The sequence below is a fragment of the Elgaria multicarinata genome, chromosome 3 (genome assembly GCF_023053635.1).
Source record: "Elgaria multicarinata webbii isolate HBS135686 ecotype San Diego chromosome 3, rElgMul1.1.pri, whole genome shotgun sequence".
Lineage (NCBI taxonomy): Eukaryota > Metazoa > Chordata > Lepidosauria > Squamata > Anguidae > Elgaria > Elgaria multicarinata.
The window spans coordinates 18,445,975-18,473,900 of NC_086173.1; the positions used below are offsets into that span (position 1 = coordinate 18,445,975).

General features: G+C 50.0%; 1 protein-coding gene across 2 annotated transcripts; it reads left to right on the forward strand.

Annotated features, from left to right (window-relative positions):
- The first annotated feature begins 720 nt into the window (after positions 1–720).
- Positions 721–27,594, forward strand: CCDC120 (coiled-coil domain containing 120). Of its 2 annotated transcripts, XM_063119479.1 has the most exons (10): positions 721–846; positions 16,492–16,636; positions 16,817–16,950; positions 18,910–19,023; positions 19,169–19,391; positions 20,195–20,251; positions 21,980–22,178; positions 23,300–23,404; positions 24,763–25,458; positions 26,004–27,594. In XM_063119479.1, exons 2-10 carry the CDS (start codon positions 16,588–16,590, stop codon positions 26,092–26,094), a joined length of 1,668 nt encoding a protein of 555 aa, XP_062975549.1. In that variant the 5' UTR covers positions 721–846; positions 16,492–16,587; the 3' UTR covers positions 26,095–27,594. The 2 variants fall into 2 exon arrangements, with proteins under 2 accessions (XP_062975549.1, XP_062975550.1); XM_063119480.1 differs by lacking the exon at positions 721–846 and having other exon boundaries at positions 16,462–16,636.
- Positions 27,595–27,926: the final 332 nt, after the last annotated feature.

The window sequence follows — 27,926 nt, forward strand, 5'->3', positions numbered from 1 at the left end:
GGGCAATAAAAACAAACTTCCTTTTATTCCTGTAGTTGTGATGGTGCTATGATTTAAGTTGAGCTTAAAAAGCAAAACTGCACATGCTCAGAGTCTTTTTTGTAAAGCTCTGCTCCGCAGTCATTCAGAGCAGGGCATTTAGCATTACTGTGTGGAATCATCTTTCCTCTGAGATCAGACACGCACCAACACTTTTTTTTAATTTTTAGGTACATGTTAAAGACTTATCTCTTCATGTAAGGCTTTTCTGATTAACGTAACCTATTATCTTACAGATAACTATATATTCTGTTTATTTTTATATATATATTTATGATTTGTGTACACCGCTTTGAAATCAGTCGATGTAAGTGGTTTATAAGTAAATAAGTAAGCAAATAAATAAATAAATATACATGGCTGTCTAAAAGCCTCCTCACCATAAGATCATTAAGTACAGGCTCTAAAATTACCTAGCTGCACCATCAGTAATAATAAAGACGAAAGGGCTTCTGAGCATGTGAAGAGTGCCTTCTCCCCACTAAGTGATCGTAGCCATCCCTCACGCATCTGAAATTACTGAAGGAGGGATTGCACGTCAATGCCCCTCCTTTTGTAAATTCCCCACAACGGGGTGGGTGGGTGTGTATTTGGTAGCCCGAGGCGAGGCGGGGGTTAAAAGGTGTGGCCCCTCCCCGTTCCCGCTTGTTCCTCTGGAGGTTGGCTCACAGCCTCCTTCGCAGTTCACTTCGGTTTTGCCCAGCAGTGAAACTGGACAGTTTCGGGGGAGCTGGTCTCCTTGCGATTCCTGATCTATTCCTGTCCCCTACCCCCCTCGGTGGATCTCGGCTTATAGGAAAGGCTGAGGTGAGTGTGTTGTAGAGGTTAGTTGCACTTGTAGATCCTGCAAGGTGGTGGGAAAGCTTGAAAGCCAAAGTTTGGGCAAGTTTGTAGAAACTCCCTTAAGGTGCCTCTTTGTGGGGCCAGCTGGTGGGTACGAGGGCGGTCCGATCCCTTTCTGCAGGAAATAATAATAATAATTCCCCAGACTCCTTTCCCTTGGGATGGAAGTTCCTCGGTCAACGAGTAAGTCAACTTTTTCTCTCTGCTTTGTTTCCTGGTATTCGAGCCATACGGCGGAGGGCTTGTTTGGCCACGGGGGGGGGGGGCAGAAGGAGGAGAGGGGGGAGGCTGAGCCGCAGGTCTCCCGAAAGGTTTGAATCCGGAGCCGCTCCCCTGATTCCCGTCCTCATCGCACGGGTGGCTTTCCACGCCCAAGTTAAACCGCATTATTATGTGACTGCGCTTGCAAACTTTGGAGAAGGGGGGGGGGGCGTTGTTCAGCTGCAGGTTGCAGTGGAATAAAGTGCAAAGAGAGGCTGGATGGGGAGGAGGAGCTGGTTGGGTTTCTAGGGAAAATGTGGCTTAAATTTCTTACTGCGGTTGTGGTCTAGAATTGGGGTTCCCTGCCCTGGATTTTGTGCGGGTGCGCCTTGAATTGCAAGGTGATTTGGCCCTACCTTTCTTAGAAAACCTAGCTGGAAAACTTTTTGCCGGGGAGGGGAGCCCAATTAAATATTTCAGTCTCTTTTACAGCAGAATTTCTTACAATAAGTGTGTGTGTGTGTGAGAGAGAGAGGGGGGGGAGGGGAAATACTCAACCATAGGTCTCAAAGTTGTTGTTTGTTGTCCTGTATTCATATTTAAAACACACTCAAAATATTCCAAATGCCTGGTCACCAAAGCATTTTAAATGTAATGTTGGTGCTACTTGTATTCCAAATCGTAATTGCATTAATTGTATATATGAATTTGTTGTATAGCTGGTGTCATGCAGTGATCAAATAGACCGATCTAAGCATCCTACAGTCCCCGGGTTGAATTTGGTCGGTGACTTTAGGCAAACTCTTCTGTTCTCGGCCTGAGACTCACCCACCCATCTGCAATATAGAGATGGTGATAATAATGCCTATCTTGCAAAGGTGGGTAACCTGCAGCACCTCCATTGGCTGTGCTGACCGGGGCTGATGGGAGTTGTAGTCCAAACAACTGTGGGGTGACACCTGGTTGTCCACCCTGGTTTTGGGTGTTGAGATAGGCCTTGGAGAGATCTGGGCTTGAAAGTCCGTTCAGCCATGAAGCTCACCGTGTTTCAGACCCTACTTGGCAGCCTAACCTAACTCACAGGGTTGTTGTGACGATTAATGGAGTTTAGAAGCACCGTGTATGCTTCTCTGAGCCCTTGAAGGAAAGTCCAGGATGGTGGTGTGGGGGGGGGGGCTTAGCTAGACCTAAGGTTTATCCTGGGATCCTCCCAGGGTCATCCCTGTTCATGTAAATGACACACAGGGGATCCCGGGAGCAGGCAGGGATGACCCCGGGATAAACCTTAGGTCTAGCTAAGGCCTGGGACTAGATGGTGTAGGATTGAGCCTCTGATCAGAAGGTAGCAAAAATACGTTTGGGAACCTTTGCTCTGTAGCACTTACCACAACCAAATGTTGAAAGAGTGTCTTGGACTACTGAGCTCTTTGGAGTATGAGAATGCCTGGGTTTGATCAGTAGCCTTAGGAGGGAGTCAGGCACTAGAACAGGGGGAAATATTTGAAATAATGTTTTAATGTGTAGCGTAAGAGGTGCCGGGCCCTAAACCTCCCTGGAGATCTCTTGCCCTGAGCTTGAAAGCTCCTGCCCCAAGGAGGCTGATCATGGCATCTTGGGGGCCTGTCCTTATCCATACTCACTCAGAGGTGCAACCTTCGCATGCTGCTTCTTGTGCTCAGGGGTGCACCACCCAGGTCTTGAAAATGGGTCCCAGGGCTGAGCCTGGACTCAAAACCAAGCCCTGACTTGATAGCCAAAATTCCTGGATTGCCCCCTCCACACTCCGAGAGATTATTCCGAGCTGGAAATTAATGGTTGCAGAGAGGCAGGACGGTGGAGGGGTAGCAGGAAATTGCTACCTTGCTGACTCTGGGAGGATGTGTTGTGTCCTGCCCGGTTTGACTCTTGTCTGGGGATTAGGTGAACCTTTGCCTCAGGCTGCCAGCCAAGATGACGTGACCAGGTGTTGCAAGGATTTCCGGGGAAGGGCTCCACCTGCTGAACATTGTCCATGCATCGCGCTCTCTCTCCCTCTCAGTTTGCCCTCCCCTTCAGACATACCTGAGGATTTCCCTGCTGCTTTTCTCCCAGCCTCAGCCTGCCGGTGGTAAAAAGTTTTGGATCCTCGGAGGCCTGTGTTCAAATCCCAACTTGTGTCTATCTTTGCTTTTCCCCCATAGGTAAAATGAGAATAATCATAACTCCTTCGGGGACAATTCCTGAGGATGAATTGGATGAGAAGGAGCTATACAGCCCACCCGAGTGATAAAAACAAGACAAATTTCAATCCTGTGCCTCCGTTAGCATAGAACATGATTATGTTCTCTGTGTTCAGAAGCCGACCATTCTAGCGGTGTGCCAGTTGCATTTAATAAACATTAGAAGAGCCCTGATGCTGGATCAGACCAAGGGTCCATCTAGTTCAGCATTCTGTGCACAGAGTGGCCACACAGCTGTCCACGGGAAGCCCACAAGTGGGACATGAGTGCAACAGTACCCTCTCACCCATGTTCCCCAGCAACTGGAGTACATAGGCATACAGCCTAAGGACCTCCACTTCCCTTACTCGGCTTCATCCTTTTTCTTCTGCTGCCCCTTACGCCTGGAACGCTCTTCCAGAACACTTGAGAACTACAAACTCAATCACTGCTTTTAAAACTCAGCTAAAAACTTTTCTTTTCCCTATAGCCTTCAAATATTGAGTTGGTTCTGACTCTATACTGTTAGCTTCACCCTACCCGGTGCCTGTTTACACTTCCCTGTGCCTGTTTGCAATCTCCTTCCCTCTTTATTGTTTACTACAACTTATTAGATTGTAAGCCTATGCGGCAGGGTCTTGTTATTTACTGTGTTATCTGTACAGCACCATGTACAATGATGGTGCTATATAAATAAATAAATAAATAATAATAATAATAATAATAATAATAATAATAATAATGATACTGGAGGTAGCTCATAGCCATCAGGACTAGTAGCCATTGATCTCCACCTTCTCCATACATTTGTCTGACTCCCTTTTCAAGCCATCTAGATTGGTAGCCGTCACTATGCGTTGTGGTAGTGAAAGTTGTAAAGGAAGAGCGCCCAGCACCTAGCTGGCTTCTTGACTGGATTTAGCACGGATCCCCAGGCACAGACACTCACAGCTCACAATGTGAGGTTTAAGACCTTTTATTTAGGAAAAGGGTAGGAATACATGGGACCAGCAGAGTAAAAGACAATAAAAGCATGCATATATATGAACCCAGTGCAGGCAAGCTAAAAACTTAATGCTAACAATTTCTTACGTCACCCCAGACCGCTTCCAGCCGACAACCACCCTGTTACTTTCACAGGGGGATCTTTATACAATTCTTTTACTCCTTTCCCCCCTCCCTCCGACTTTGATGCGTGGCGTGTCTTCACACCTTTCGCCCGGGATGCTAATCACTCAAGGACAGAGACAGAGATATGGCCGGGCTGGCTCCGGTCTTCTCCCCCAGAAAGCTGGCCTGGCATCCTTATCTTCCTACGGAACCATAAAATACAATTAATATACATTCCAGTCCCAGGTCCCAATTAACCCTTCCCTTACACCTTCCCCCTTAAGATGGAATTTCTAGAAAATTCCATCTCTCCCCCCCCCCCCCCCCATTTACAACCATAATTTACACATTGACCCCTTTTCTTTTATTTTCTTTTTTGTGCCCACGCAGGGGCAGGGGTTTCTCGCACCACCCCTCTGATTCTCCCTCTCACCCAAAACTCCGGGACAACCCATCCGCTACTACATTGTCCTTGCCCTTAATATGGGTAATGGTGAACTCATAATCTTGTAGCGCCAAGCTCCACCTTAATAACTTCTGGTTGGTGTTTTTCACCCGAGATAGCCAGCACAGCAGGGAATGGTCTGTCTGTATCTGAAACGGCCGTCCCCAGAGGTATGGGCGCAATTTCCCCACTGCCCACACGATGGCCAAACACTCTTTTTCAATGGTGGCTAGAGCTGTCTCTCGCGGCAGCAACTTTTTGCTTATGAACGCTACGGGCTGCAGCTGCCCCCCCTCTCCCTCCTGGAGCAGCACAGCTCCCAACCCAGCCTCTGAAGTGTCGGTTTGTACCACAAACGGCCGGTCGAAATCAGGGGCCCAGAGAATAGGAGCACACCTTAACTTCCCTTTTAGCCCCTCGAACGCTCATTGACAGGCTTCTGTCCACTGCACCCTCACTGGCTGTCGTTTTCTACACAAATCGGTCAAGGGGGCAACCAGATGGCTAAAGTTGGGGACGAACCTGCGGTAATAGCCGGCTAGTCCCAGAAAGGACTGAACCTGCCTCTTAGTTTGGGGAATAGGCCACTGCTGGATCGCCTCCACCTTGGCCTCCAGGGGCTTTAGAGCTCCCTGTCCCACTCGATGTCCCAGCTACGTCACTTCCCCCCTCCCGAATTGGCATTTGGAGGCCTTCACCGTTAGCCCGGCCTCCTGTAGCCGTCCCAGCACCTTGGTCAGATGTTCTAAGTGCTGCTCCCAGGTTTCACTAAACCACCACGTCATCCAGGTAAACGCACGAAAAAGCCCCCAGCCCCTCTAAAACCCGGTCCATAAGTTTCTGAAAGCCTCCCGGGGCAGTCGAGAGCCCAAACAGCAACACCGTGAACTGGTAGTGCCCTCTAGGGGTGGAAAAGGCGGACTTCAAGGCAGCGTCATCATCCAGCGGCACCTGCCAATATCCCTTGGTTAAATCCAATGTGGAGATGTATTTGGCTTTCCCTAGCGTTTCTATCAAGTCGTCCGTGGGGTAAGCCGCCACCATGGAAATACTGTTCAATTTTCTAAAGTCCACGCAGAATCTGACCGTGCCATCTTTTTTCCCCACGAGGATGAGGGGGGAGAACCATGGGCTTTGGCTCTTTTTAATAACCCCCATCGCCAACATTTCCTCAATCTCCTTGTTCACTACCTCTAACTGTTTGCCATTCAACCTGTCGGGGGGAGACTGTACAGGGGGGTGGTTCCCGGTGCTAATGGAATGCTTTGTCAGCGACGTCTGCCCCGGCAGTCCTGAAAACAAACTTTCAAATTCCCCCAAGCACCATTTAAGTTGCTCTTGCTGTTTGGGGGCCAATTCCTCGGGCATCTGAATATCAGACAGCCCTTTCCTTCCCCGATAACTAGCCAAAACATCGATCCCAGCCTCTCCCGCTAAATGAACCCCCTCCTCGACCTGTCATACCCGAACGGCCTGCTCCTGAAACGGCTTCATAATGTTCACATGGTACACTTTAGAGTGGCGCTGGGCTTTGGGATCTTTCAGCAAAGAGTTGACCTCACTCAACTTCCTTTCCACCACCAAAGGGCCTTCCCACCTCACCGCGAGCTTCTCTGGCTTCAGCGGCTTCAACACCAACACCTTGTCCCCTTCCTAGAATACGCTCTGCCTCGCTTTCTGGTCGTACCACCCCTTCTGAATTCGTTGGGCTTGAGTTAAGTTCTCCTGTGCCGCCTCCCCCACCTCTCTCAGCAGGTTCTGTAGATCCTGCATATACGCTACCACCGAAACAGAAGTGGGGCTAGTCTGCCCTTCCCACCCCTCCCTCAGTAGCTTCAGAGGGCCTCTAAGCTCCCGCCCAAACACCAATTCGTTCGCTGAAAACCCCAAACTATCACTCTTCGCATCGCGGGCTGCAAACAGGAGATAGGGCAAGGCTTGATCCCAATCCGAAGCGTGCTTGACTGCATATGCTTTCAGCATCTTCCCTAGAGTTTGGTTAAACCGTTCCACTAGCCCGTTCCCTTCATGATGGTACGCGGCAGAGGTGCACTGCTGTACTCCTGCCAACTTCCACAACTCCTTCAACAACTGGGACATAACCCCCCCTAAGTCATGTACCAACACTCGGGGAACCCCCAGGCATGTGAAGACCGTCATCATAGCTTTCGCCAATTGCGGGGCTGAGATGGTGGAGAGGGACACTGCTTCCGCAAATCGGGTGGCATAATCCACTAGGGTTAAGACGTACTTCCTCCCTGATCGGTTTGCAGGACTAAAGGGTCCCAGTATATCCACCCCCATTTTCTCGAACGGAACCTCTGTAATGGGAGAGGGGCGAAGCGGAGCTTTAGGGTGATCCCAGGGAAACCCTACCCGTTGACAGGTTTCACAGGTGGAGCAAAACTCCTGTACCTCCTTTGCCACCCCTGGCCAGTAGAAGTCTCGGCTCACCCATTCCAGGGTCCGTCGAATACCCAAGTCCCACCCCCAACATTAACTCGTGGGCTGCCTCTAGCACTTTCCTCCGCGATGACTGGGGCGCCACCAGTGGTACAGCAAGCCTCTTTCCCATACAAACACAGCCATCCCCGTCTTTCCTCGTCCTTCCGCCGCCCCCCCCCAGCCGCATCCCGACACCCCTGTAGGGTGGGGTCTTGCTGCAGCTCCTGATGGAGCTCCGGGGTATCCAGGCCTCCCCGGGCAGGACTCCCTCCTTACCCCCCCCCCGGCCTCCCTTTGCCCGTTCGGCGGGGTTTCCTCTTTTTCCCCTTCCGGGTTCTCCCCCTGCCTGGCGGCTTTGCCTCGAGTAACCACGGAGAGTTGTGTGGCTTTAAAACATAAGTCATTCCCCAGCAAGAAAGCCGGCCCCTCCGTATGCGTAAGTATAACCAACTCTCCCTTCCACCCCCGGTACTCAATTTTTACTCGGGCCAGCGGTGCCTCAAAAGGAGGTGCTCCGTACGGAGTAACTGTCACAGTTCGACCCAGCAGTCTTTGTGCCGGCTTAAGCAGGCCCACATAAATACTGCTCAAGTCTGCGCCGGAGTCCCTTTGAGCCCGCACCTTTCTCTCATTGACCACCACACACTCACAGAATTTCTTCCGACTCCACTGGAGCTGCGCGGGGGTCACCAGGCGCATGGCGATAGCGGAAGTTGGGCGTTGCTTCTACGGACCTGCGGTCCCCTTCACTGCTCCTGTCGGACCCGTGCTCATGTACTCCCACTCCAAGTCGGCGGTTTCCCCCTCACTGTCGTCGCTCCAATTCGACAACGGAGAGGCCGGTGGTGGTGGAGCTGCCGCCGCTCGCACCACTGCTCGGGGTGCCGGACTGCCGCTTGCCCCCGCCTGCTTTGCTGCCAGCTTCGGGCACTCCCTCTTCAGATGACTGGTCTCCTTGCAGTAGAAGCACCCCCCGCTTGCCTGGGGGGCTGCTGTCGCTGGATGGGTGCTCCCTTTTTCCTTCCGATCCTTCCCGGGCCAAACTGCCTTCTTCTCCGCCGACGCTCCTCCAGGACGCCTCTCCGGTCCTTTCTCCGCCACCCGGGCTCCCCCAAAGCTCTTCCGCTCAAACACCTGCAGTCGGTCCGCCATCTCTGCAGCAGCCATTGGAGTCTTCGGATTCTTCTCCCCCATCCAAGCATCGTACTTTTCGGGGAATTGCCGATAAAGTTGCTCCCTGGCCATCAAATCCTTGGCCGCCTTGAGGTCGCGGACTCCCTCTGCCTCCAGCCAGGCCTCCATCGCTGTCAACATACGTGTAGTAAACGCCGCGAAGGTTTCTCCTGGATTTTTAGTAAGCTGCCTGAACTTCTGACGGCAATGCTCCGTGGAGAGGGCATATTGCGCCTTTGCCACCTTCTTGAAATGCTCATAGTCCTGCCGCAGCTCCCGGGGAATCGTGGCTATCAGCTCCCTCAAAGACCCAGAAACCTGTGGGCGCAGCAAATTCATTTTCTGGGTGGCCGGAACCCCCAGCTCGTCACAGGTATCCTCAAAGACGGCCAGAAAAGCCCCCACATCATCACCTTCCTGGTACATTGCCAGTCAAACCGGGGCACCACCGGTCCCGCCGGTGGCTGCTCACAGGCCCCCTCTCTTTCTTCCTTCAACTTGACCAACCGCAAATGATGAGTCACCAGCTCCAGGCACTCGGTATACATTCGCTGCATCTTTGCTTCTCTGCCCTCTTCCTCCGCTTCCACACCTGGGCCATTTCCGTCCGCCACCTCCTGAGGGTATGGGGCCCTAGGCCGGACATCGTACCACGCTTCCTCCTGCCCTTCACCTGGCGTCCAGAGCTGCGCGATGTGTCGCCTCCGGGCTCTTTCCACTGAGCTAGGCGTCCCCTCCACCACCCATTCAATGGTAGCTGTGATGGGATCCTCTTCCGCCCCTTCTTGGGAAGTCGCCCCCAACAACTCTACACCTGGAGCCGCCGCTCCCTGGTTCTGAGACATTGCCGGCTGCTTATTCGATCTTGCCCGTCACTGGGTTCGTACCTATGCCTCGTCTCTATCCCCTTTTTCCTACCAGCATCTTGCCTCTCCGGATCTGTGTCAAATCCCAGCGCTGCCCACCATGTAAAGGAAGAGCGCCCAGCACCTAGCTGGCTTCTTGACTGGATTTAGCACGGATCCCCAGGCACAGACACTCACAGCTCACAATGTGAGGTTTAAGACCTTTTATTTAGGAAAAGGGTAGGAATACATGGGACCAGCAGAGTAAAAGACAATAAAAGCATGCATATATATGAACCCAGTGCAGGCAAGCTAAAAACTTAATGCTAACAATTTCTTACGTCACCCCAGACCGCTTCCAGCCGACAACCACCCTGTTACTTTCACAGGGGGATCTTTATACAATTCTTTTACTCCTTTCCCCCCTCCCTCCGTGTCTTCACACCTTTCGCCCGGGATGCTAATCACTCAAGGACAGAGACAGAGATATGGCCAGGCTGGCTCCGGTCTTCTCCCCCAGACAGGTGGCCTGGCATCCTTATCTTCCTACGGAACCATAAAATACAATTAAAATACATTCCAGTCCCAGGTCCCAATTAACCCTTCCCTTACAAAAGTGAGAGATGGCAGAAATGAGAAGACAGGATAGGTACTGTGCTAAATGGAATAACTCCGGGGTCTACTCTTCAGGAACATAGGAAGCTGCCTTATACTGAGTCAGTCCTTGGGTCCATCTAGCCCAGTGTTATCAACACTGACTGGCAGCTGTGGGCTCTCCAGGGTTTCAGGCAGGAGTTTTTTTCCAGCCTTACTTGGAGACGCTGGGGATTGAACCTGGGACCTTCTCCATGCAAAGCAGGTGCTCTGCCACTGAACCACAGCCCACTACCCGCTATCTAGATAAAGAGGTCTGTTAATGAATCCTGGATCTAAAGCAAGCTGCCACCTGAACCTCAGCCAGCCCTTTCCCCCTGGCCAGCATTTTTAATAGGAGAATAACTTCTGCAAAACCAGTAGATACAGGGAGACTGACTTAATTCGTGTACAGCACTCAATTTTGGTTTCCCAAACACAGGTTGTATTTGGCTTGTGCGTGTTTTGTTTTTTCTTCTTCTTCTCCTTTCCTCTTGCCGAAGGGCCTGTACGGTAGCTCTGCCTTCCGTCCTGCTTCTCAGCAGCCACCTTGCTTATCCACTCCCTGAGAACAGCCAGCCAGCCAGCAGTGCCTGGGAGGGGTGGAGAGGAAGGTGTTGACGCTGAACAGTCATGGAAAAGGAATGGGCTGCGGTGGTTTCAGGAGGCGGGAGGGGGAGGAGGTTGTCACTGGCAAAGATGCAATTTGTAACACCTTTCCCCTTTTGTTCCCGTCTCGTTACGCGGGGGTGCAATATAGGACCGATCCGCTCCTCGACACGTAGAAGTAGCGTGTGTGTGTGAGAGAGAATTTTAGCTGTCTGGATTCACATTTGGCCGTGTGTGTGTGTGAGAGAGAGAGAGATGAATGCATTAGATGTGTGGCAAGGGGGACATGAATCTTTGGTACAAAGGCGGCGGTGGCAAAGCTGCAGCCCGCAACGCCGTGTCAGGGGACGCTTGCTGCGGCTGTTCTACCTGACATGGATGTCGTTCCTGGTGTGATTCACGCTGGTCTCTGCTGCAGCTGGGATTAGTTATGTAACTGGGGGGGTTTCCTGGCTGTGTGGTTCCCAGCTGGGCTTAGCCTTGATCTGGTCTCACAGGGAAACAGCTGTGGGCTTTGGCCTTGGCCCAGAAATAGCGGGCGAGAGAGAGAGAGAGAGATGGCCAGCTGTCTTGCTGCCCCCAGACTTCCCATTGTGTATGTTTGTGGGCTTATTAGTTGGCTGGGGGGCAGTGGAGGCTGGTGTCTCCGATGTCAGTGAGTCTGCTCTAGGTTTCAGTCAGAACTCTAAAGGGTGTGGAGGACCTTGGATAAGCTCCTTTAGGGTTTGGACTGAAACCCAGAGCAGATTTACCGCCCCACTGACAACGGAGCCCCCAGCCTTCACTGCTGGGAGTGGGTACTCTTGTATGGGGTGCTGGCTTTGAGCCAGCCTCAAGTCTTCGATGTCTATATACTAATGCCCAGAGCATGGGAAACAAACAGAATGAACTTGAACTCTTATTACATGAAGGCAAATACGACTTGATAGGTATAACTGAAACTTGGTGGGATGACTCCCATGACTGGAATATAGCAATTGAAGGATATAACTTGTTCAAAAAGAACAGAAGAAATAGAAAGGGAGGTGGAGCCGCACTATATGTTAAAAATACCTATCCCTGCACAGAAATACAGGCGGATGAGACTGGGAGCCCCGTCGAGAGCGTCTGGGTTAAAATAAATGGGGCTAGGAATAAAAAGAATATGATAATCGGAGTCTACTACCAGCCACCCAATCAAGGAGAAGACGAGGACGAAACTTTTGAGAAACAAATTGCCAGTGTTTCAAGGAAGTGTGATGTAGTAGTGATGGGGGACTTCAATTACCCTGATATCTGTTGGGAGACCATTACTGCCAAAAGCGGCTCTTCCAAGAAATTCCTGACATGTATGGGTGATAACTTTCTCCTACAGAAAGTGGAGGAAGGAACTAGAGGATCGGCAATCCTTGACTTGTTATTGACCAATAGGGATGACTTAGTGGATAAAGTGGCAGTTACGGGAACTCTGGGGGAAAGTGACCACGTCATACTTGAATTCTTGATTATGAAGGAGACAAAAGTCGAGCGTAGCCATACACGTACTCTGGATTTTAGGAAAGCTGATTTTAATAAACTCAGAACTATAATAAGTAAGGTCCCGTGGCAAGGGGGCCTAATGAGAAAAGGAGTGCAGGATAGGTGGGAGTATTTAAAAAAGGAAATTTTAAAGGCACAGTTACAAACAATTCCAACAAGGAGAAAAGATAGAAGACAACAGAGGAAACCAATGTGGCTCCACAAAAAGCTTAGAGATGACCTGAAAACAAAAAGGGATACATATAGGAAGTGGAAGGAAGGCCAGGCTACAAAAGAAGAGTACAGACAAGTGACGCAGAAGTGCCGAAATGGCGTCAGGAAGGCTAAAGCAGTGAATGAGCTGAGATTAGCGAGGGATGCTAAAAGCAATAAAAAGGCTTTCTTCAGATACGTGAGTAGTAAAAGAGGAAAGAAATGGTGGTTCAACTGCTTAATGAGGATGGCAAATTGATAACAGACGACAAAGAAAAGGCTGAAGTGCTCAATTCCTACTTTGCCTCGGTCTTCTCCCAAAAGCGGGTCTATGACCCCCCCTGGAAAAAGTGAAGCAGAAGTTGAGGGGGCAGGATTGCAGTTTGAGATTGATAAACATGGTCAAAGAACACCTAATTTCCTTGAATGAGTTTAAATCTCCAGGGCCCGATGAACTGCATCCAAGAGTAATGAAGGAGCTAGCAGAAGAACTATCAGAACCTTTGTCTATTATCTTTGCAAAATCATGGAAGACGGGTGAGGTGCCGGACGACTGGAGGAGGGCTAACGTTGTCCCTATCTTCAAAAAGGGCAAAAAGGAGGAACCTGGGAACTACAGACCAGTCAGTCTGACATCCATCCCTGGGAACATTCTGGAGCAGATTATAAAGAAGTCAATCTGTAAATACCTTGAAATCAATGCAGTGATTACTAGAAGCCAACATGGATTTGTCAGGAACAAATCCTGTCAGACTAATTTGATCTCATTTTTTGATAAGATAACCTCCCTTGTGGACTGTGGGAATGCTGTGGATGTCATATATCTTGACTTCAGCAAAGCTTTTGACAAAGTACCACATGACATTCTGATTAACAAACTAGCTAAAAGTGGGCTAGATGGAACAACTATTAGGTGGATTCACAGTTGGCTACAGAATTGGACTCAAAGAGTACTTATCAATGGAACCTTCTCAAACTGGGGAGAGGCAACGAGTGGGGTGTCGCAGGGCTCAGTCCTGGGCCCAGTGCTCTTCAACATTTGTATTAATGATTTGGACGAGGAGGTGCAGGGAACGCTGATCAAATTTGCAGATGACACAAAATTGGGTGGGATAGCTAATACCCTGGAAGACAGAAACAAACTTCAAAGTGATCTTGATAGGCTGGAGTGCTGGGCTGAAAACAACAGAATGAAATTTAATAGGGATAAATGCCAAGTTCTACATTTAGGGAATAGAAACCAAATGCACAGTTACAAGATGGGGGACACTTGGCTCAGCAATACTACAAACAAAGATCTTGGAATTGTTGTAGATCGCAAGCTGAATATGAGCCAACAGTGCGATATGGCTGCAAGAAAGGCAAATGCTATTTTGGGCTGCATTAATAGAAGTATAGCTTCCAAATCACGTGAGGTACTGGTTCCTCTCTATTCGGCCCTGGTTAGGCCTCATCTAGAGTATTGTGTCCAGTTCTGGGCTCCACAATTCAAGAAGGATGCAGACAAGCTGGAGCGTGTTCAGAAGAGGGCAACCAGGATGATCAGAGGTCTAGAAACAAAGCCCTATGAAGACAGACTGAAAGAACTGGGCATGTTTAGCCTGGAGAAGAGAAGATTGAGGGGAGACATGATAGCACTCTTCAAATACTTAAAAGGTTGTCACGCAGAGGAGGGCCAGGATCTCTTCTCGATCCTCCCAGAGTGCAGGACAAGGAATAACGAGCTCAAGTTAAAGGAAGCCAGATTCCGGCTGGACATCAGGAAAAACTTCCTGACTGTTAGAGCAGTGCGAGGGTGGAATCAGTTACCTAGGGAGGTTGTGGGCTCTCCCACACTAGAGTCATTCAAGAGGCAGCTGGACAACCATCTGTCAGGGATGCTTTAGGGTGGATTCCTGCATTGAGCAGGGGGTTGGACTCGATGGCCTTGTAGGCCCCTTGCAACTCTGCTATTCTATGATTCTAAGTATAAAGGAGAGGCAGCTTTGTATACTTAGAAGCAGGTATGGTATATCTGTTCTTCAGGTCACTCTTCCCCCACGGAAGAACCAGGGCTGTTCTCTGTCAAGGAAACCCTAAATGGCATCATTCAGCATCATAATACCAATCAACATAATATTTGCAAATGCTTCTAGAAATTGGGAATGCAAACCATGCATTTCAAAGCATGCCTAGCCACTTAGAAGGCAGTTCAAACAGGTCGTTAAAAAAGGTAAAATGTAATTGCTACGTGCAGCCTCCTTATTCAAAAGGCAATACTCCCGTGGTTGTGAGGTGCTGGTGCCTGTCAGATGTTTGGACTACAACCCCCATTGTTTCCAACAGTTGGCCACTCTGGGTGAGGCTGATGGGAGTTGCAATCTGCAACATCTGGAGGGATCCAGGACGGGGAAGGTGGGAATGGAGGGATCTTTGGCCTGATCTTGCACAGACTGATCTTAGGTTGTCAGTGAGGGATACTCCTGCAATTACTGGTGTCACCCTAGCACCAGTCAAAGCTAGCTGGAAGACTAATGCCCTAGAATGCCACCCACTTCAAAAAGGCCTAGGTTGAGGGTTTGGTGATTCTGCAATTGTTAAAGCTTCCAGTCTCTTGAGGCTGAACATCATCCGTTACAGTAGTCTCGGTCAGCAGGGCTTCTGTTGATTAGTCATTCTGGGAACCCTGCATCAAAGACACTGCCTGTCCCTCGCCATTCTCCTCTTGTGCTTTACCACAAGATGTGGTAATGGCCACCGATTTGGATGGCTTTAGAAGGTGGTTGGATAAATTCCTGGAGGAAAAGGCTATCAAGGGCTACTAGTCCTGATGGCTAAGTGCAACCTCCAGTATCAGAGGCAGTAATCCTATATTCACCAATTGCTGGGGAACATGGGCGGGAGGGTGCTATTGCACTCGTGTCCTGCTTATGGGTCCCTGATCGACACCTGGTTGGCCACTGTGTGAACAGAGTCCTGGTCTAGATGGACCCTTGGTCTGATCCAGCAGGGCTCTCCTTGTGTTCATACTGTTGACAACTATGAGCAGACAATGGATAGGCCCTGAAACTGCAAGGACTGGCTTTAGTGACAAGGGTGAAAGAGAGGCTTGGGCCTCCCGGTATAGAGATGCTGCTGCTGCAGTTTCCACCCTTCATCTTGTAGCAGGTGAAAGATGGGATGGGGGTCCCCCAACCACTCATGTTCATCCTTTAGGACAGGGCCTCTTGCATTCCATTTTGGAGAAGCTTTGGGGGGGGGTCATATTCTGGTTGTGGGCGGGGCCAATGCAAAAGGGGTGGGGTCTAAAACGGCAGCCTGTTTTAGTTTAAAGCTCTTCCTGCCAGTAATTAAGCCTTAGGGGAGTCATTTCAACCTTTTAGAATGGGGAAAACTGTACAAAAGCCAGGACACAACCGAATGATCAGTGGCAGGGGCCAGGAGAAGGGGCATGACTGTCTAGGGAACCCTGGATGGCTGGATTTGGCCCCCAGGCCTGAGGTTCTGCAGCCCTGCTCTCGGACTTCCCCTTGAGTTGGATCCGCACCCTCCGTTGCTGACTTGGGCAGAACTAATACGCTCAATAGGGATGCATTCCCTCCATCACTCTTGCGTTGGAAGTTTGCACTTGCAGCCTTGATGTCAGACCCACCACACATGTGGTACCACTTGGGCAAAGCGCCAAGCTCACTCCAGCCCTTGCTGCTGTGCCCTTCCATCCCAATGGGCTATGTTGCCCCATGGGAGGCGATGCTCCACCAGAAATTCTCCCAGCATTTTATTTATTTATTCCTGTGCTCCTCAGCCATGCAGCATGGAGGAGCCTAGCAACGTCAGGCCCAGCGATGTTCAAGGTTGGATGCCCCTGGAATCACAACTGAGCCAAGGTGTGGGAGGAGGATCACTCCTGGGTTGATAGAACTCTTCGGTCTAGAGGAGGGAATTGCCCAGAGAAGGAACAAGGCTCATCAGGACCTCTTCTGGGCCTGGATTGCCTAATCCTAAAAAGATTCATGTCCCTCCCCAAGGAAGAGCTCCTAGCTGGGTCATCCACCCACCCTCCTTAGGACAGTAGCGCTCTTTGGCCCCAGCCTTTCTCCTTGTGGTATTGCATGCCCTCTGCTGAGTTCAGGAAGGATCTCCCTTTTTTCTTTTCTTCCCCCCCTTTTTTTGCAGCATCATGCCCTCCAGTGATGACTCACCTGCCTGTGTCTGCAGACGCACACCCCTTCTTACTCCTCCTTTTGTCTCCCTGTGACAGTAACCAACTGAGGTCCTCCATCTGGGAGTTCCTGATGGGCCTTGGTGCGAAGTGATTCCCCTCAGAAGCAGGAGACCAAAGCGATCTCTCCCAGACATGGAGGTGAAGGGGCATCTGATCACCTCATCCAGCTACAGCTCTTCAGGTAACTTCCTTCCTTCCTTCCACTGTATTTCTCTCTCACCAACTTCTCCCACCAGTCCAGCTCCTTTCCCACCTGATCACCTTCCTCTCCCATCTCTGCACCCAGTGAGAGTCAGATCTGTGACTTGTAATCTGTCTCAAGCCTCTGCAGATCCTTAACCCTCTGCTCTTCCTTCTGCAGAGGCCTTGCAGCGGGAGCTCTGTCCCCGAATTCGCCTGGAGCGGGTGCAAGAGCTCCTAGAAAAACAGCGGGCGCTGCAGCAGGTGCTCAGCCTGCGCCTTAAGGAGTTGCGCCGAGTCTGTTTGCAAGAAGCGGTGAGTCCTTGTTGTAGGAGGGGGCTAGTTTTAAGCCAGGGATGGGCAGACTTCGAGCTGGCCAGATCTACTTTCTTTTTAGTAGAGACCCGAGATCTACCAACTGGATCCTGGTGCAAAAGACAGATAGGATTGAGGAATTCTAAGCCCAGGAATTTGTTTTGAGTACCAGAACTGAACAGAACACAGTTTTTCCACAGTAATAATAATAATAATGAAAACCAAACCCCACAAAAATCCACTCCTGGTCACCCTTAGCTTTGTGCATTTCAGTGATATAATTTTTTTTTCCGGGGGGTTGGGTTCATTTGGGAGTCAGAAATCCTTGCTGATTTACTACAAATCATTCAGAGATCTATCAGTAGATCCAGTTCTGCCTTCTGGCCACCCTTAGTGTAAGCAGCTCTAGTTATGGAATCTAGAAAACTGCCTGCCACTTTTCAGAACACGGGATCTGAGTTTTAATCTGGCAAGTTACTAGCAGGTGACTAGAGGAAGGAGCAATAGCTGATCAAGAATAGGGCAGCTAAAAGCCTAAACTGGGAATGGTTTGGAAAACATGTAGGTCTTCACCCTCCACTGAAACACAAGGAGGAAAAGGGACTGACAAGCTTCCCTGGGAAGACTGTTTCATAATGTAAGATGCCACGGCCAAAAAAGCCCTGCTTTGTGCTTTGATATGCTCTACCTTTTGTAAAGTATGATGAACAGGGCTGAGTTTCATCCCCATTCTGGGAATATGGAGAGGAATATACGAGGAGGGCTTCTCCACGAAGTATGCTGGGTCCAGATAATAGAATCATAGAATAGTAGAATTAGAAGGGTCCTATAAGGCCATCAAGTCCAACCTCCTGCTCAATGCAGGAATCCACCCTAAAGCATCCCTGACAGATGGTTGCCCAGCTGCCTCTTGAAGGCCTCTAGGGTGGGAGAACCCATGACCTCCCTAGGTAACTGGTTCTATTGCCGTACTGCTCTAACAGTCAGGAAGTTTTTCCTGATGTCCAGCCGGAATCTGGCTTCCTGTAACTTGAGCCCATTATTCCGTGTCCTGCACTCATGTTGGGTTTTAAAAGTTGCAAACCAGCAACTTAAATATATCTATCTCTATTTGCCACCCTATCTATACTAGTGTAAAACCCATGTTGCCATGGTCACTAGTTGTCCTGCTTCTATCCCTCTTTTTTGCTCCTCAGTCTCCTCACCACAGTGGGGCTCATGAATAATACAAAAGTGGTTCATACATAGTGAATCCACCCTCCAAAATTTACATGTGGTGTGGCCCCACCCCCTCCCTCGTACACTCTGATTGGCTGCCTCCATCGCCTTCCCCTCCCTGCTGGCCGCAACAGACTAACTGTGCAGCTGCACCTGGGGGCCGCCTTCACCCTACACTGATTGGCTGAGCTGGGCTGTCTGTCATCCTGCCGGTGGAGGGGCTGCCCTGCCTATTTGGCGCAGAGGACATTAATTGCTATTAAAGCTTTTTCAAACGCTCAGAATTTTCTGCACATCTACACTGCGCAAGCTTCAGTTAAAAACAAAAATGAGCAAAATCGGTTTGGTAGATCTCAAATAATAAGACTTACACTTAAGAATAATAAGCCTTATTCCTATAGAAGATTTGCCATGACAAAACAAAACCCAAGGAACATTTATACCACATTCAATACATGAAATATAAAGTGACAATATCATCCGAATGAAATACAGACCTAATATCTAATACTTGAATAGGACCTGGATGCTCACTGCAGAATATATTACGCAGAATAAACGAATACATGCATATGTGATGAGTTTTATGTAAGTTATGAGATTCCACTACTCTTGGATACAGCATTTAATTTGAAGTGCAAGTAATGCACACAAACACGCCTCTGCCCTGCTGTTTTAAACTCTGGATTCCTCACCCCGGCAATAGTAATGAATATTTCTTGCCTTTCCTCCCAAAACCAGGAGCTGACTGGAAAATTGCCTCCAGAATACCCACTAGAACCAGGAGAAAGGCCTCAGCCGGTGCGGAGGAGGCCAGCGGTTGCCTACCGAATTCCCATTGCCCTAAAGAATGAGGTGAGTGGCAAGTTGTATCGTGTGTGCAGGTGTGTGTGTGTGTGTGTGTGTGTGTGTGTGTAAGAGAGAGAGAGAGAGAGAGAGAGAGGAAGAGGCATGAGGGCTTCGGAGGGGTGGTCATGACAAGACTTCTGCCCTCTTCCAGGAAGCCCCTTCGCTGGAGGAGCTGACCCGTGAGCTGGCGCTGCAACAGCAAATGGCAGAAGCTGCCCGGCGCCTTGCAGTTGCCCCCGATTTAACAGCCGACCAGCGTCGTCGCCGGAGGCAGGTCCAGGCAGACGCTGCCCAGCGCCTTCGGGAGCTGGAGGCCCAGGTCGCGGAGTGCCGGGCCCGGCTGGGCAAAGGGCCCCTCCAGAGGGGCAGCCATGGTGAGTGAGGGGGCTCCGTCTGCCTAATCCTTCCCCTTCTTTGTTCTGTCTTCAGCACCCCCCACTCCTCACGCCTTTTCTTCCTCTAGTCTTTTCTTCTCATAATCTCTATCCATCCCTCTGGATTGTTTGTGTTTAGCTCAACAAATGCAATGCTGGAAAGAGACTTCCGTTCCCTGGGGAAATAGTGGGAGTGGAGGTGCCACCACTACCCCTCTCTCAAGGGCAAGGAAATCTGAGGAAATCTGTCTGGGGAGGGGTGCATTCCAGCGGTGGTTAGGGCCAGAGCCAAAGCCAAAAATAGACACTCCCTTCTCCCCCCCATTATTAAATATCTCTCCCCTTCTCTGTCTTTCCCCTTCCTTCCTTCCTTCCTTCCTTCCTTCCTTCCTTCCTTCCTTCCTTCCTCTCTCTCTCCACTTCTCTCCTTCACCCTGCCCCTGCGTGCAGTAATAGGCTTCCATATTTATTTATTTTATTAAAATCTTATTGCCACCAAGGGGTGGGGGTGACTTGGGGCAGAGGGTGGGGACGCAGCACACTGGAAGGGAATAGGGTTCCCTGCAATCCTGAGACACCTGCCACTGCCTCAGAATACAGGCCTATCAACTATGAATCCTTCTCTTACATTGGGTGAGATCTTATGGGAGCTAACAATTTCTCTCATTCAAGACACTCTGGGTAGGTGACCCAGTGCCCAGCCCCCATCCTTGTGGTTTATTATGTGGCTAATCGTTGCACCCCAGTTCCTCATTCAACCCGTTTTATTCTTTCTCCCTCTCTCTGTCTCTCAAAAAAACAAGAAGATGCTTTTCATTCGGAGAGCAGCTCCCTCTCTGAATCAGCCAGTCATGAAAATGGTGAGTGTGGTCCACGGCCCTTGGGTTTCTTCCCTAGATTGAGGAAAGGTAGTGTGGCCTCAGTAATGAGTGGCAGTGGGCTAAAGCAGTGCCTGTGTCGAATGAGAGAGGCTGAAGGCCCTTGGCCTCTAATCCACAGTGTATACAGAGAGAGGAGGTAACGCCATTCTGTACGTGCTCAAAGCCAGTCGCTTGCTAGCCAGTGTGTTAATGTAAATGGTGAGTGTGTGTTGGTGTGTGAAGTCTCAATTTATGCATGATGTGAGAGGTATATGAGGCATAGCATTGAGAACAGGGTCTGGATCCAAGATCGTTGTTCTGCCAGTGAAATGGGACTTTCTCGTACACACACACACACACGCTGCGCATCCTCTAGATCTGCTCTAGAGGCTCTCCCAACCTTCTGAAGCAGATTTAGAGGGTGTGCGGTGGGGCAGAGAGGACTTGGAAGTCCCATTCCACTAGTGGTATCTGAAATGGCGGTATTAGATCCAACCCGGCATCTGTGAGTGAGCTGACATTAAACCCTGATCTTGGGATCTGTGATGGCTTAGGTCTGGAATACAGGCATGATCTTGTGCAGAAGGCCAGGAGGGGCTGGGGTGGGGAGTCTTGTCTCCCTCAATTAAACTTGCTATAACAGATCAAAGGCAGTTTGGAAACCCTCAAATGCAACTTGGAGCTTGGTTAGGCTTGCTTGCTTTTTGCCTCAAAACAAACATATCAAAGGAGTGCAGCACCGGTTGATTGATTGATCTTTATTTATTTTGTTACATTTCTGTACTGCCCGATCGTCAAAGTGCTCTGGGCAGTTCACAAAACCAAACCATAAAATACATGGATCCTTTTCAGACGACACGCTAAGCCACGGTGGTTAAGCATTTCAAGCTAAGCATTATGGCTTAGCGTGTCGTGTAAACCATTCCTAACCACGATGGCTACATAACTACGGCTTAAGCACACTCACTAACCACTTGCTGCAAAGGGGTTAATGACCTAGCCATGGCTTAGCATGTCATCTGAATATCATAGTACAAGCTATTGTCCTGCAGCATCATTTAAGGTCCCCATGAGAGATTCCGCAAGGGCAGAGGAGAAAGTGTGCCCCCATTGGTGAACAGTGCAGTCAATTAAAAAAGTCAGGCGGAAACACAGAACCTATGCTTAATTTGGAGGAGGAGATCAGTCTCCTAGCCCAGTTAATACATACACAGAGAACTAGGTGGGAAGAGCTTGCAGCTTTCTCAAGGGCTCTTGGGGCAAACAGCTTGTCATACGGTAAAAGTGTTCCTGGACTTCACCGCTGCAGGAGGCAGTTCCATAATGGAATACGCCCCTTCCTCCACCCAACCGCCTAAAAACAGAATAAATTAAAATGTAAAAGTAGTATGATGTGAAGAAGGCCAGCGCTACTGCTCTTTCTCCCTTGCATTCAGGTGTGTGTGTGTGTTATACACGTACAATCTAGGAACAGCTTTACCAAGTGAAAATTGTGCGTCTAGTTCAGGAGTGGACAACTTTTGGCAGATGTTTTGGCCTACAACTCCCATCAGCCCTAGCTGATGGTGGGAATTGAAGGCCAAAACATCTGCAAGGCCACAAGTTGCCCACCCCTGGAGAGAGTCTAGGTTTTGAGAACTGTTGGACTATCTATTTTTATTTTTTGTATTTTTGCCGAGGCAGGGGTATGTGGCTGCTTCTATCCTATGCATTGTGCTCTGTCCTTAGACGACCCGCACAGCTTCCATCCCTCCAAAGTTCCCAACCATCAGGGGACTTTCCCTGACCGACCTTCACCCCCCAAGGCCCGAGATCACCTCCGTGCCATTTCCAGCAGCCCCGACCGCCGACCAGGGTGGCGCCTTTTGCAGCCGGATCTATACAATGAAGTGAAAGACCGTAGGAACTCTGTGGCCAGCCCTACCAGGTGAGCGGGAGATACATAGGGAGCTGGGTCTCGTGTGTGTGTGTGTGTCTCCATTTGCAATGTGAACAAGGGGAAGGAGTTGTCTGTTGACACCCATGGAACCCTTTGCAAGATCACAGGCCTGGTTTATGCATACAGCAAAATGGGTTGGTAGAGTGGACTGTACCACTTCAGGCTAAAGGTGTAAGATGCTATTTTACCACGCCTTGTTTAACTGTTTGCAAACCGCTTTGGGAGCATGTTTTTGCTGAGGAGCAGGATAAAAATTGAATGCACCCACATTAAAAACAACAACAGCTCCCTATCAATAGAAAACTAGCACACGGTGGAGAAAGGGAGTGGGCTAGGCTAGAAACTGAGTGCAAGTATGCCCCAGCTCCAGAGACTACTTTTCTTTCTTTTTAACACAGGTCAGCATTCAAAAAACTTGATGCCCACCTGCCAGTCTAAAATGGTACAGTCCGTTCTACCATCTCAGGGATTTACCATCTTGTTCAGCTGCTTGTGTAAACCAGGCCAAATGTATAGCAGCTATTTTTCCTTAATTGGAGGGGAAGGAAGAGGGAACATTAGTTGCAAGAGATAACTATGGAGGTGGCAGAATCACCCAGCCAGCGGAGACCTTCCCAGTAACAAGCAACTGCTCTGTAAGGGCGAATCTGTGATGGCTCCTTCCTTCCCAGCAAAATAAGGGAGGACAAATACCAGCACTTCTCTAGTCATCTGAGCCTGTAGGACAGCCTTCCCCAACCTGATGCCTTCAAGTTGTGGTGACTTCACTTCCTGGTGACTTCACCTCCCATCAGTCTTAGCCAGCACAGCCCATGGTCAGAAATGATGGGAGTTGTATTCAAAACACCTGGAAGACACCAGGGTGGCAAAGGCTGCTGCAGAGACATTGTATAGAAGCAATCCTGTGCATTCTGTGCCAGCATTGCTGAGCCATTTGCCTTGTGCCATTCGGCTCTCGTGGCCCCAGTTTGCCTTGCTGAATGCAGTAGGATTTCTTCCCAAGTAGCATAGGATTCGCAGTGTATGCGAACAGGTTCCTTGTGGATGCAGACCCGGGTCTGCTCTTTTTATTTTTTAAAAAAATCTCTTAATCTTCATCTGTTCCACAGCCCAAGCCGCACCCTCCCCAGGAGCGTGTCCAGCTTCGAGGGCCGGAGTGTCCCAGCGACACCAGTGCTAGCGAGAAATGCTTGCAGTGGAAGCCACCAGTTCAGGTAGGAGGATGGAGCAGCACTATTTGCAGATTTATGAGTTGAATAGAATTTTTATCTGTCTAAAGAAAGGAGAAGCAGCTAATAATAGCATTTAGCCCTTTCTTTTTTTGTTTCTTTGTGTTGTCTTTAACTTGCAGGCCTCCTGACAGTCTGCTTTCCTTCCTTCCTTCCTTCCTTCCTTCCTACCTACCTACCTACCTACCTAGCTAGCAGTTTTAGGTACTTTCTAAACTGTAAACTATAATAATAATTTCTGTAGAACCGTACTAAGCTGAGGCCTTCAAGTCAACAGTGGAATCTGTGTGGGGACATGGAATCTGAGGGGCCATTTGAGAGAGCGGCTTGCGGGTGGAGAGAAAGGACAAGATGGGTTTTCACAGATCCGATTGAGGCTGCAGGGCACGTCCGGCTTTTTCCGGTTGGTCTTGTCCAGTGCCTTGCAAATTGCTGATAGCTCAAGCGCTCTCTTCTTTTCTGGACTCAAATGCTTTAGAGGCCCCTTTCACTCCTGTTACCCCCAAAGTTCGTGTTTGAACCCTGTTCTGGACTGTTGGGAAACCACACTGGAACACCAATGGCACAATCCTATGCATGCTGAGACACACAACACGCACACACACACACACTCCTACAACTTCCAGCTTTGGCTGGCTGGGGCATCCTGGGAGTTGTAGGATTCCTTTTCCTTTCAAATGCATAGGACTGTGTCCTAAATCATGAAGAGCAGGCATGCAAGAATGCCTCTCAGCCCAAGCGCCAGATTTGATTTTGAAGAAGCTTTTTTGGGGGTGGGGGGAGTGCATTCCAGTGGTGGGTGGGGCTGAAGGTAGAAGTGGTAGAGCCAATTCTCTCCCCCACCCCAATACCACCACATTGTATCTTAAAGCTTCATCCTGCTAGTAACTAAGCCTGAGGGAGAAGACTGCACAAACACTGGGAAACCACCAAATGATCAGTGGTTGGGGCCATCTGGGGAATCCTAGAGGGCCCGATGAGTCCAACTCCAAAGGGGTGGATTTGACCTCTGGACTTGAGATTCTTCACCCCTGTTAAAGAGACCTCCTCAGAGAGTGGTTAATCCTGTGTAGCTTCCCTTGTAACTGATGCACATTTGCACCAGAATTACCTTCCCAAGGGAGCCTGCTAAGAAGGAAGCGAGTTACGCAAGACCCAGGCGATCACGTACACCGAGTTGCAGCAATCGGACTTGTTTGTGGGTGGATATTTTGGATGCACAGGGGAGGCATTTAAAAACGTTTATTTCTTAAGGTATGCACAAGTAGTTCTCATCTCTCTTGGCACCCTGTTTGGGCTTAGTGATTCTAATCTCTCTCTCTCTCTCTCTCTCTCTCTCTCAGGTCAGAGGCTCCAGCTCTCCACCCCCGCCAGTGGTCAGGCAGCCATGATTCCCAGCTCGGCCCTCCGAGCCGCGACACCAGTGCTGACCGGGCCTCTCTCTTTGCCGCACGGACCCGCCGTAGCAACAGCTCGGAGGCCTTGATTGAGCGGGCCCCTTCGGAGGACCCCCTCTTGCCCTCGGGCCCCACTTTCAAAAGTGCCGAGGCCCTGACCCCTTCCATCTCAGGCCGGAACCCCCGCCCCCCTTACAACGACCTCCTGGTGGACTATTACATGGAGCGCAGGTGCTGGGGTGGGGGAGAGCACCTATCGCGTAGGGATGGGCCCCCGCAGCCCGAGTGGGGGGCCTTTCCCGAGAGCCCGCTGCAGCGCCGAGCCCGGCCCGCCGCCCGCACTAAATCCTGTGGTCCGCTCTTTCCCCCCCAGTCCCGGGAGGTCGGTTATGGGCCCCCGTTGCCCCCTCACCGTAACTTTCACAAAGCCCTGGCCCTGGAGGGCCTCCGGGACTGGTACTTGCGGAACGTGGGAGTCGGACAGCGGGGGGCGCCGGAGAGACGGGGGCCAGCTCCGTCTGTACACCAGCAGATGCGCAGCTACTACGAACCAGCGCCCTCCAACTCCGAGATGGGCTACTACGGGGGGCCAGGAGGGCTGCCCCACTCTGTGAGCTACGCCGGGCAGCCGCTCTACGGCAGGTATGGGGCACAACTCCATCCCTTGCCCCGATAACCGCATCCAGCTCCATCCACTTGCCTGATGCCATCCCTTCCCTGTCTGTTTCCACCACCACCCCTCTTCCCCCCCCTTTTGGCTACGCTCCTAACCTCCTCTGAGGTTGTTTGTCGCTCCACCTTTTAAGCTGCCCGAAGGATCTTCTGCTTTGTTTTCTCCTTTCTCTGCTAACAGAGGTTTTTATAGCCTTGACCTATTTGTGAAAGCTTGAAGAGCTAATTGGGTGAATGGAGGGGCGGGGAAGGAGGGCCTTGAGGCTGTTGTGGGATAAAAATGACCCACGAATGTAAGAAAGGGAGCAGCCTCCAGCAGAGGCATGGGGAACATGTTGCCCTCCAGATGCTGATGGAATGCATGTCCCATCATGCCCCATTATTGGCAATATTGCCCAGGGCTGATAGGAACGCCTACTTTCAGTTGCTGTATTGTTTCTTCCTGCCTCTTTGCCTAATTCCCTTCCTTCTCTCTCTCTCTCTTTTTGTCTTTTGCTCTAATATGTCCTGTCCAGACCCTTTGGGGAGCTGCTTTACATGGATGACTCTGCAGGCCATTACACTTTGGACTCCACAGAGCACCCACCCCCTGGGACGTTGGTCTGAGCCCTGCTTTTTCCCCCAAGGGGAACTGGAGATCTTTTTCTTCTTCTTTTTTCTTTCTTCGCTGGTGCCTCTTTTGTGTGTGTTACGCACCCATGTTGGGGGTCGGGATTCCCTGCTGGCAGGGTGTGTGTGTGTGTATGTATGTATGTATGTGTGAGACTGAGAGAGTGAGGAGGGATTGTTGCATGTCACACTGGACGCACAACTGAGGACAGGAATGTGTCCCCAGTTCTTCCTACACATTAACTCCCCCCCCCTAAATTGCGATATTGGGGTTACATGTTGACCAGACTCCACCTCCACTCCCTCATGAAAGGGTTTTACTGCTGCAACTTGCGCCCTCTTGTGATGGCTGGGGAGTTGTGCGACCTGACTGCCCTGGTGCTGTGGGTCAGGGTGCGGCATTGTAAACCCAAGACTCTGGAATGTACCATTGGAGATGTGTGTGTGTGTGTGTGTTGTGAAATGTTAAATAGCACAGACCCGCCATCTTGCTAATGAACATCAGTCTTGTAAAAACAAAAGATTGGGGGAGGGGGAACCTTATATCCCACATGCCTCCTGTCGCCCCAATAATGAACAACTTCTGTTTATCCTAAATGTATGTCCCCTTCATACTCAGATTGGACCTTTGCCAGGCCCAGAGAAAAGAAAGCCCACGTTCTGGAGTTGATAAGGGGAGAATCCATGGGGTTTGGCTGCTTTCTCAGGCTCCACTTAGCGAGCCTTTTGTATGGCCAGGCGTCTCTCTGCCGGGTGAAATACCACAGGGATGGATTCAAGTCCTAAATTACTGGCGTCGATTCAGCTGAATTATTACATAGATGTGGAGGGTCAGGCTGTACCACCTGAAGTGCTAGTCTGTCGGGACTGTTCCGCCCGTTACAGTGATTGTGGGAAATGTGCAGGTTTTCACCAGCAGTTCCTACAGCAAACAGACCCGTGGGCATCCCCTGTGACACCGTGCGCAACAAGAACTGCCTTCACACGTTATGTGTTGGGTGTGGGAGAACATCAGTGTTATGCAGGTGCTTCCCACAACAATCATAATACGCAGACCTGCCCTTCACATTTCTAAAAGCACAGCCACGAACCTCTTCACACTCTCCTGGGTCCGTTTTCCCTGTCACTTGCCTCCCAACTTGACCCCCCGAAACCCTTCCTCTTTTAAAAAAAACAATTAAGTTACAAATGTGTCATGTTTTGTCCTCCTCTCACAATTGCACAACAAGGAATGGTCACTTTGTTTAAACTCTGTTTTTGCCAGTTGAGTCCAGATCATAGGGGGTGGCGTGTGTAGGGGGAGACAGAATGGCTCCGGCTTCCCCTCCCCTGCCCTCCCTCTGTGAAGGAACAAGGGCCATATCAGAGTCACTGCTGTCTTGTGTGTCTTTTTAATATACACTAATGTACAGATTGTATATGGGGGTCTGAATGTAAAACGGAGCACTGTGCAGATGAAATGAGAAAATGTTTCTATAATAAAGATTGTAAAGGTGATGTATGATAGCTTAATGAGACCATCAGGGACTGGTGTGGTCGAGGACTCTTTATGTTCTTTGTGTAAGCAGCATAATGTAGTGGGTAGAAGAGGGGCTAAAATATTGTGGCCGCTCCTGCAATATTTTCAGCACCAGAGAGGGAGGTACGTCCCTGGAAGGAGTGGGAGACCCAGGTTCAAATCCCCACTCAGCTTAATCTACCTCGAAGAGCTGTTGGGAGGATAAAATTGGAGGAGCTGAAAGCTGCCCTGAACGCCTTGGAGGAAGGGTGGGATAAAAACCTTACCCATTCTCTATCTCACCCCGCAATCATTTGTCTATGTACTATGC

What these genes read in the sequence shown, in the direction of transcription:
- CCDC120 (XM_063119479.1), top strand. Translation starts at nt 16,588, where the DNA reads ATGGAGGTGAAGGGGCATCTGATCACCTCATCCAGCTACAGCTCTTCA. An exon ending in GAGTCTGTTTGCAAGAAGCG is followed by an intron (nt 16,951 to 18,909) that starts GTGAGTCCTTGT and finishes TCCCAAAACCAG; the next exon opens with GAGCTGACTGGAAAATTGCC. An exon ending in GGGCAGCCGCTCTACGGCAG is followed by an intron (nt 25,459 to 26,003) that starts GTATGGGGCACA and finishes TGTCCTGTCCAG; the next exon opens with ACCCTTTGGGGAGCTGCTTT.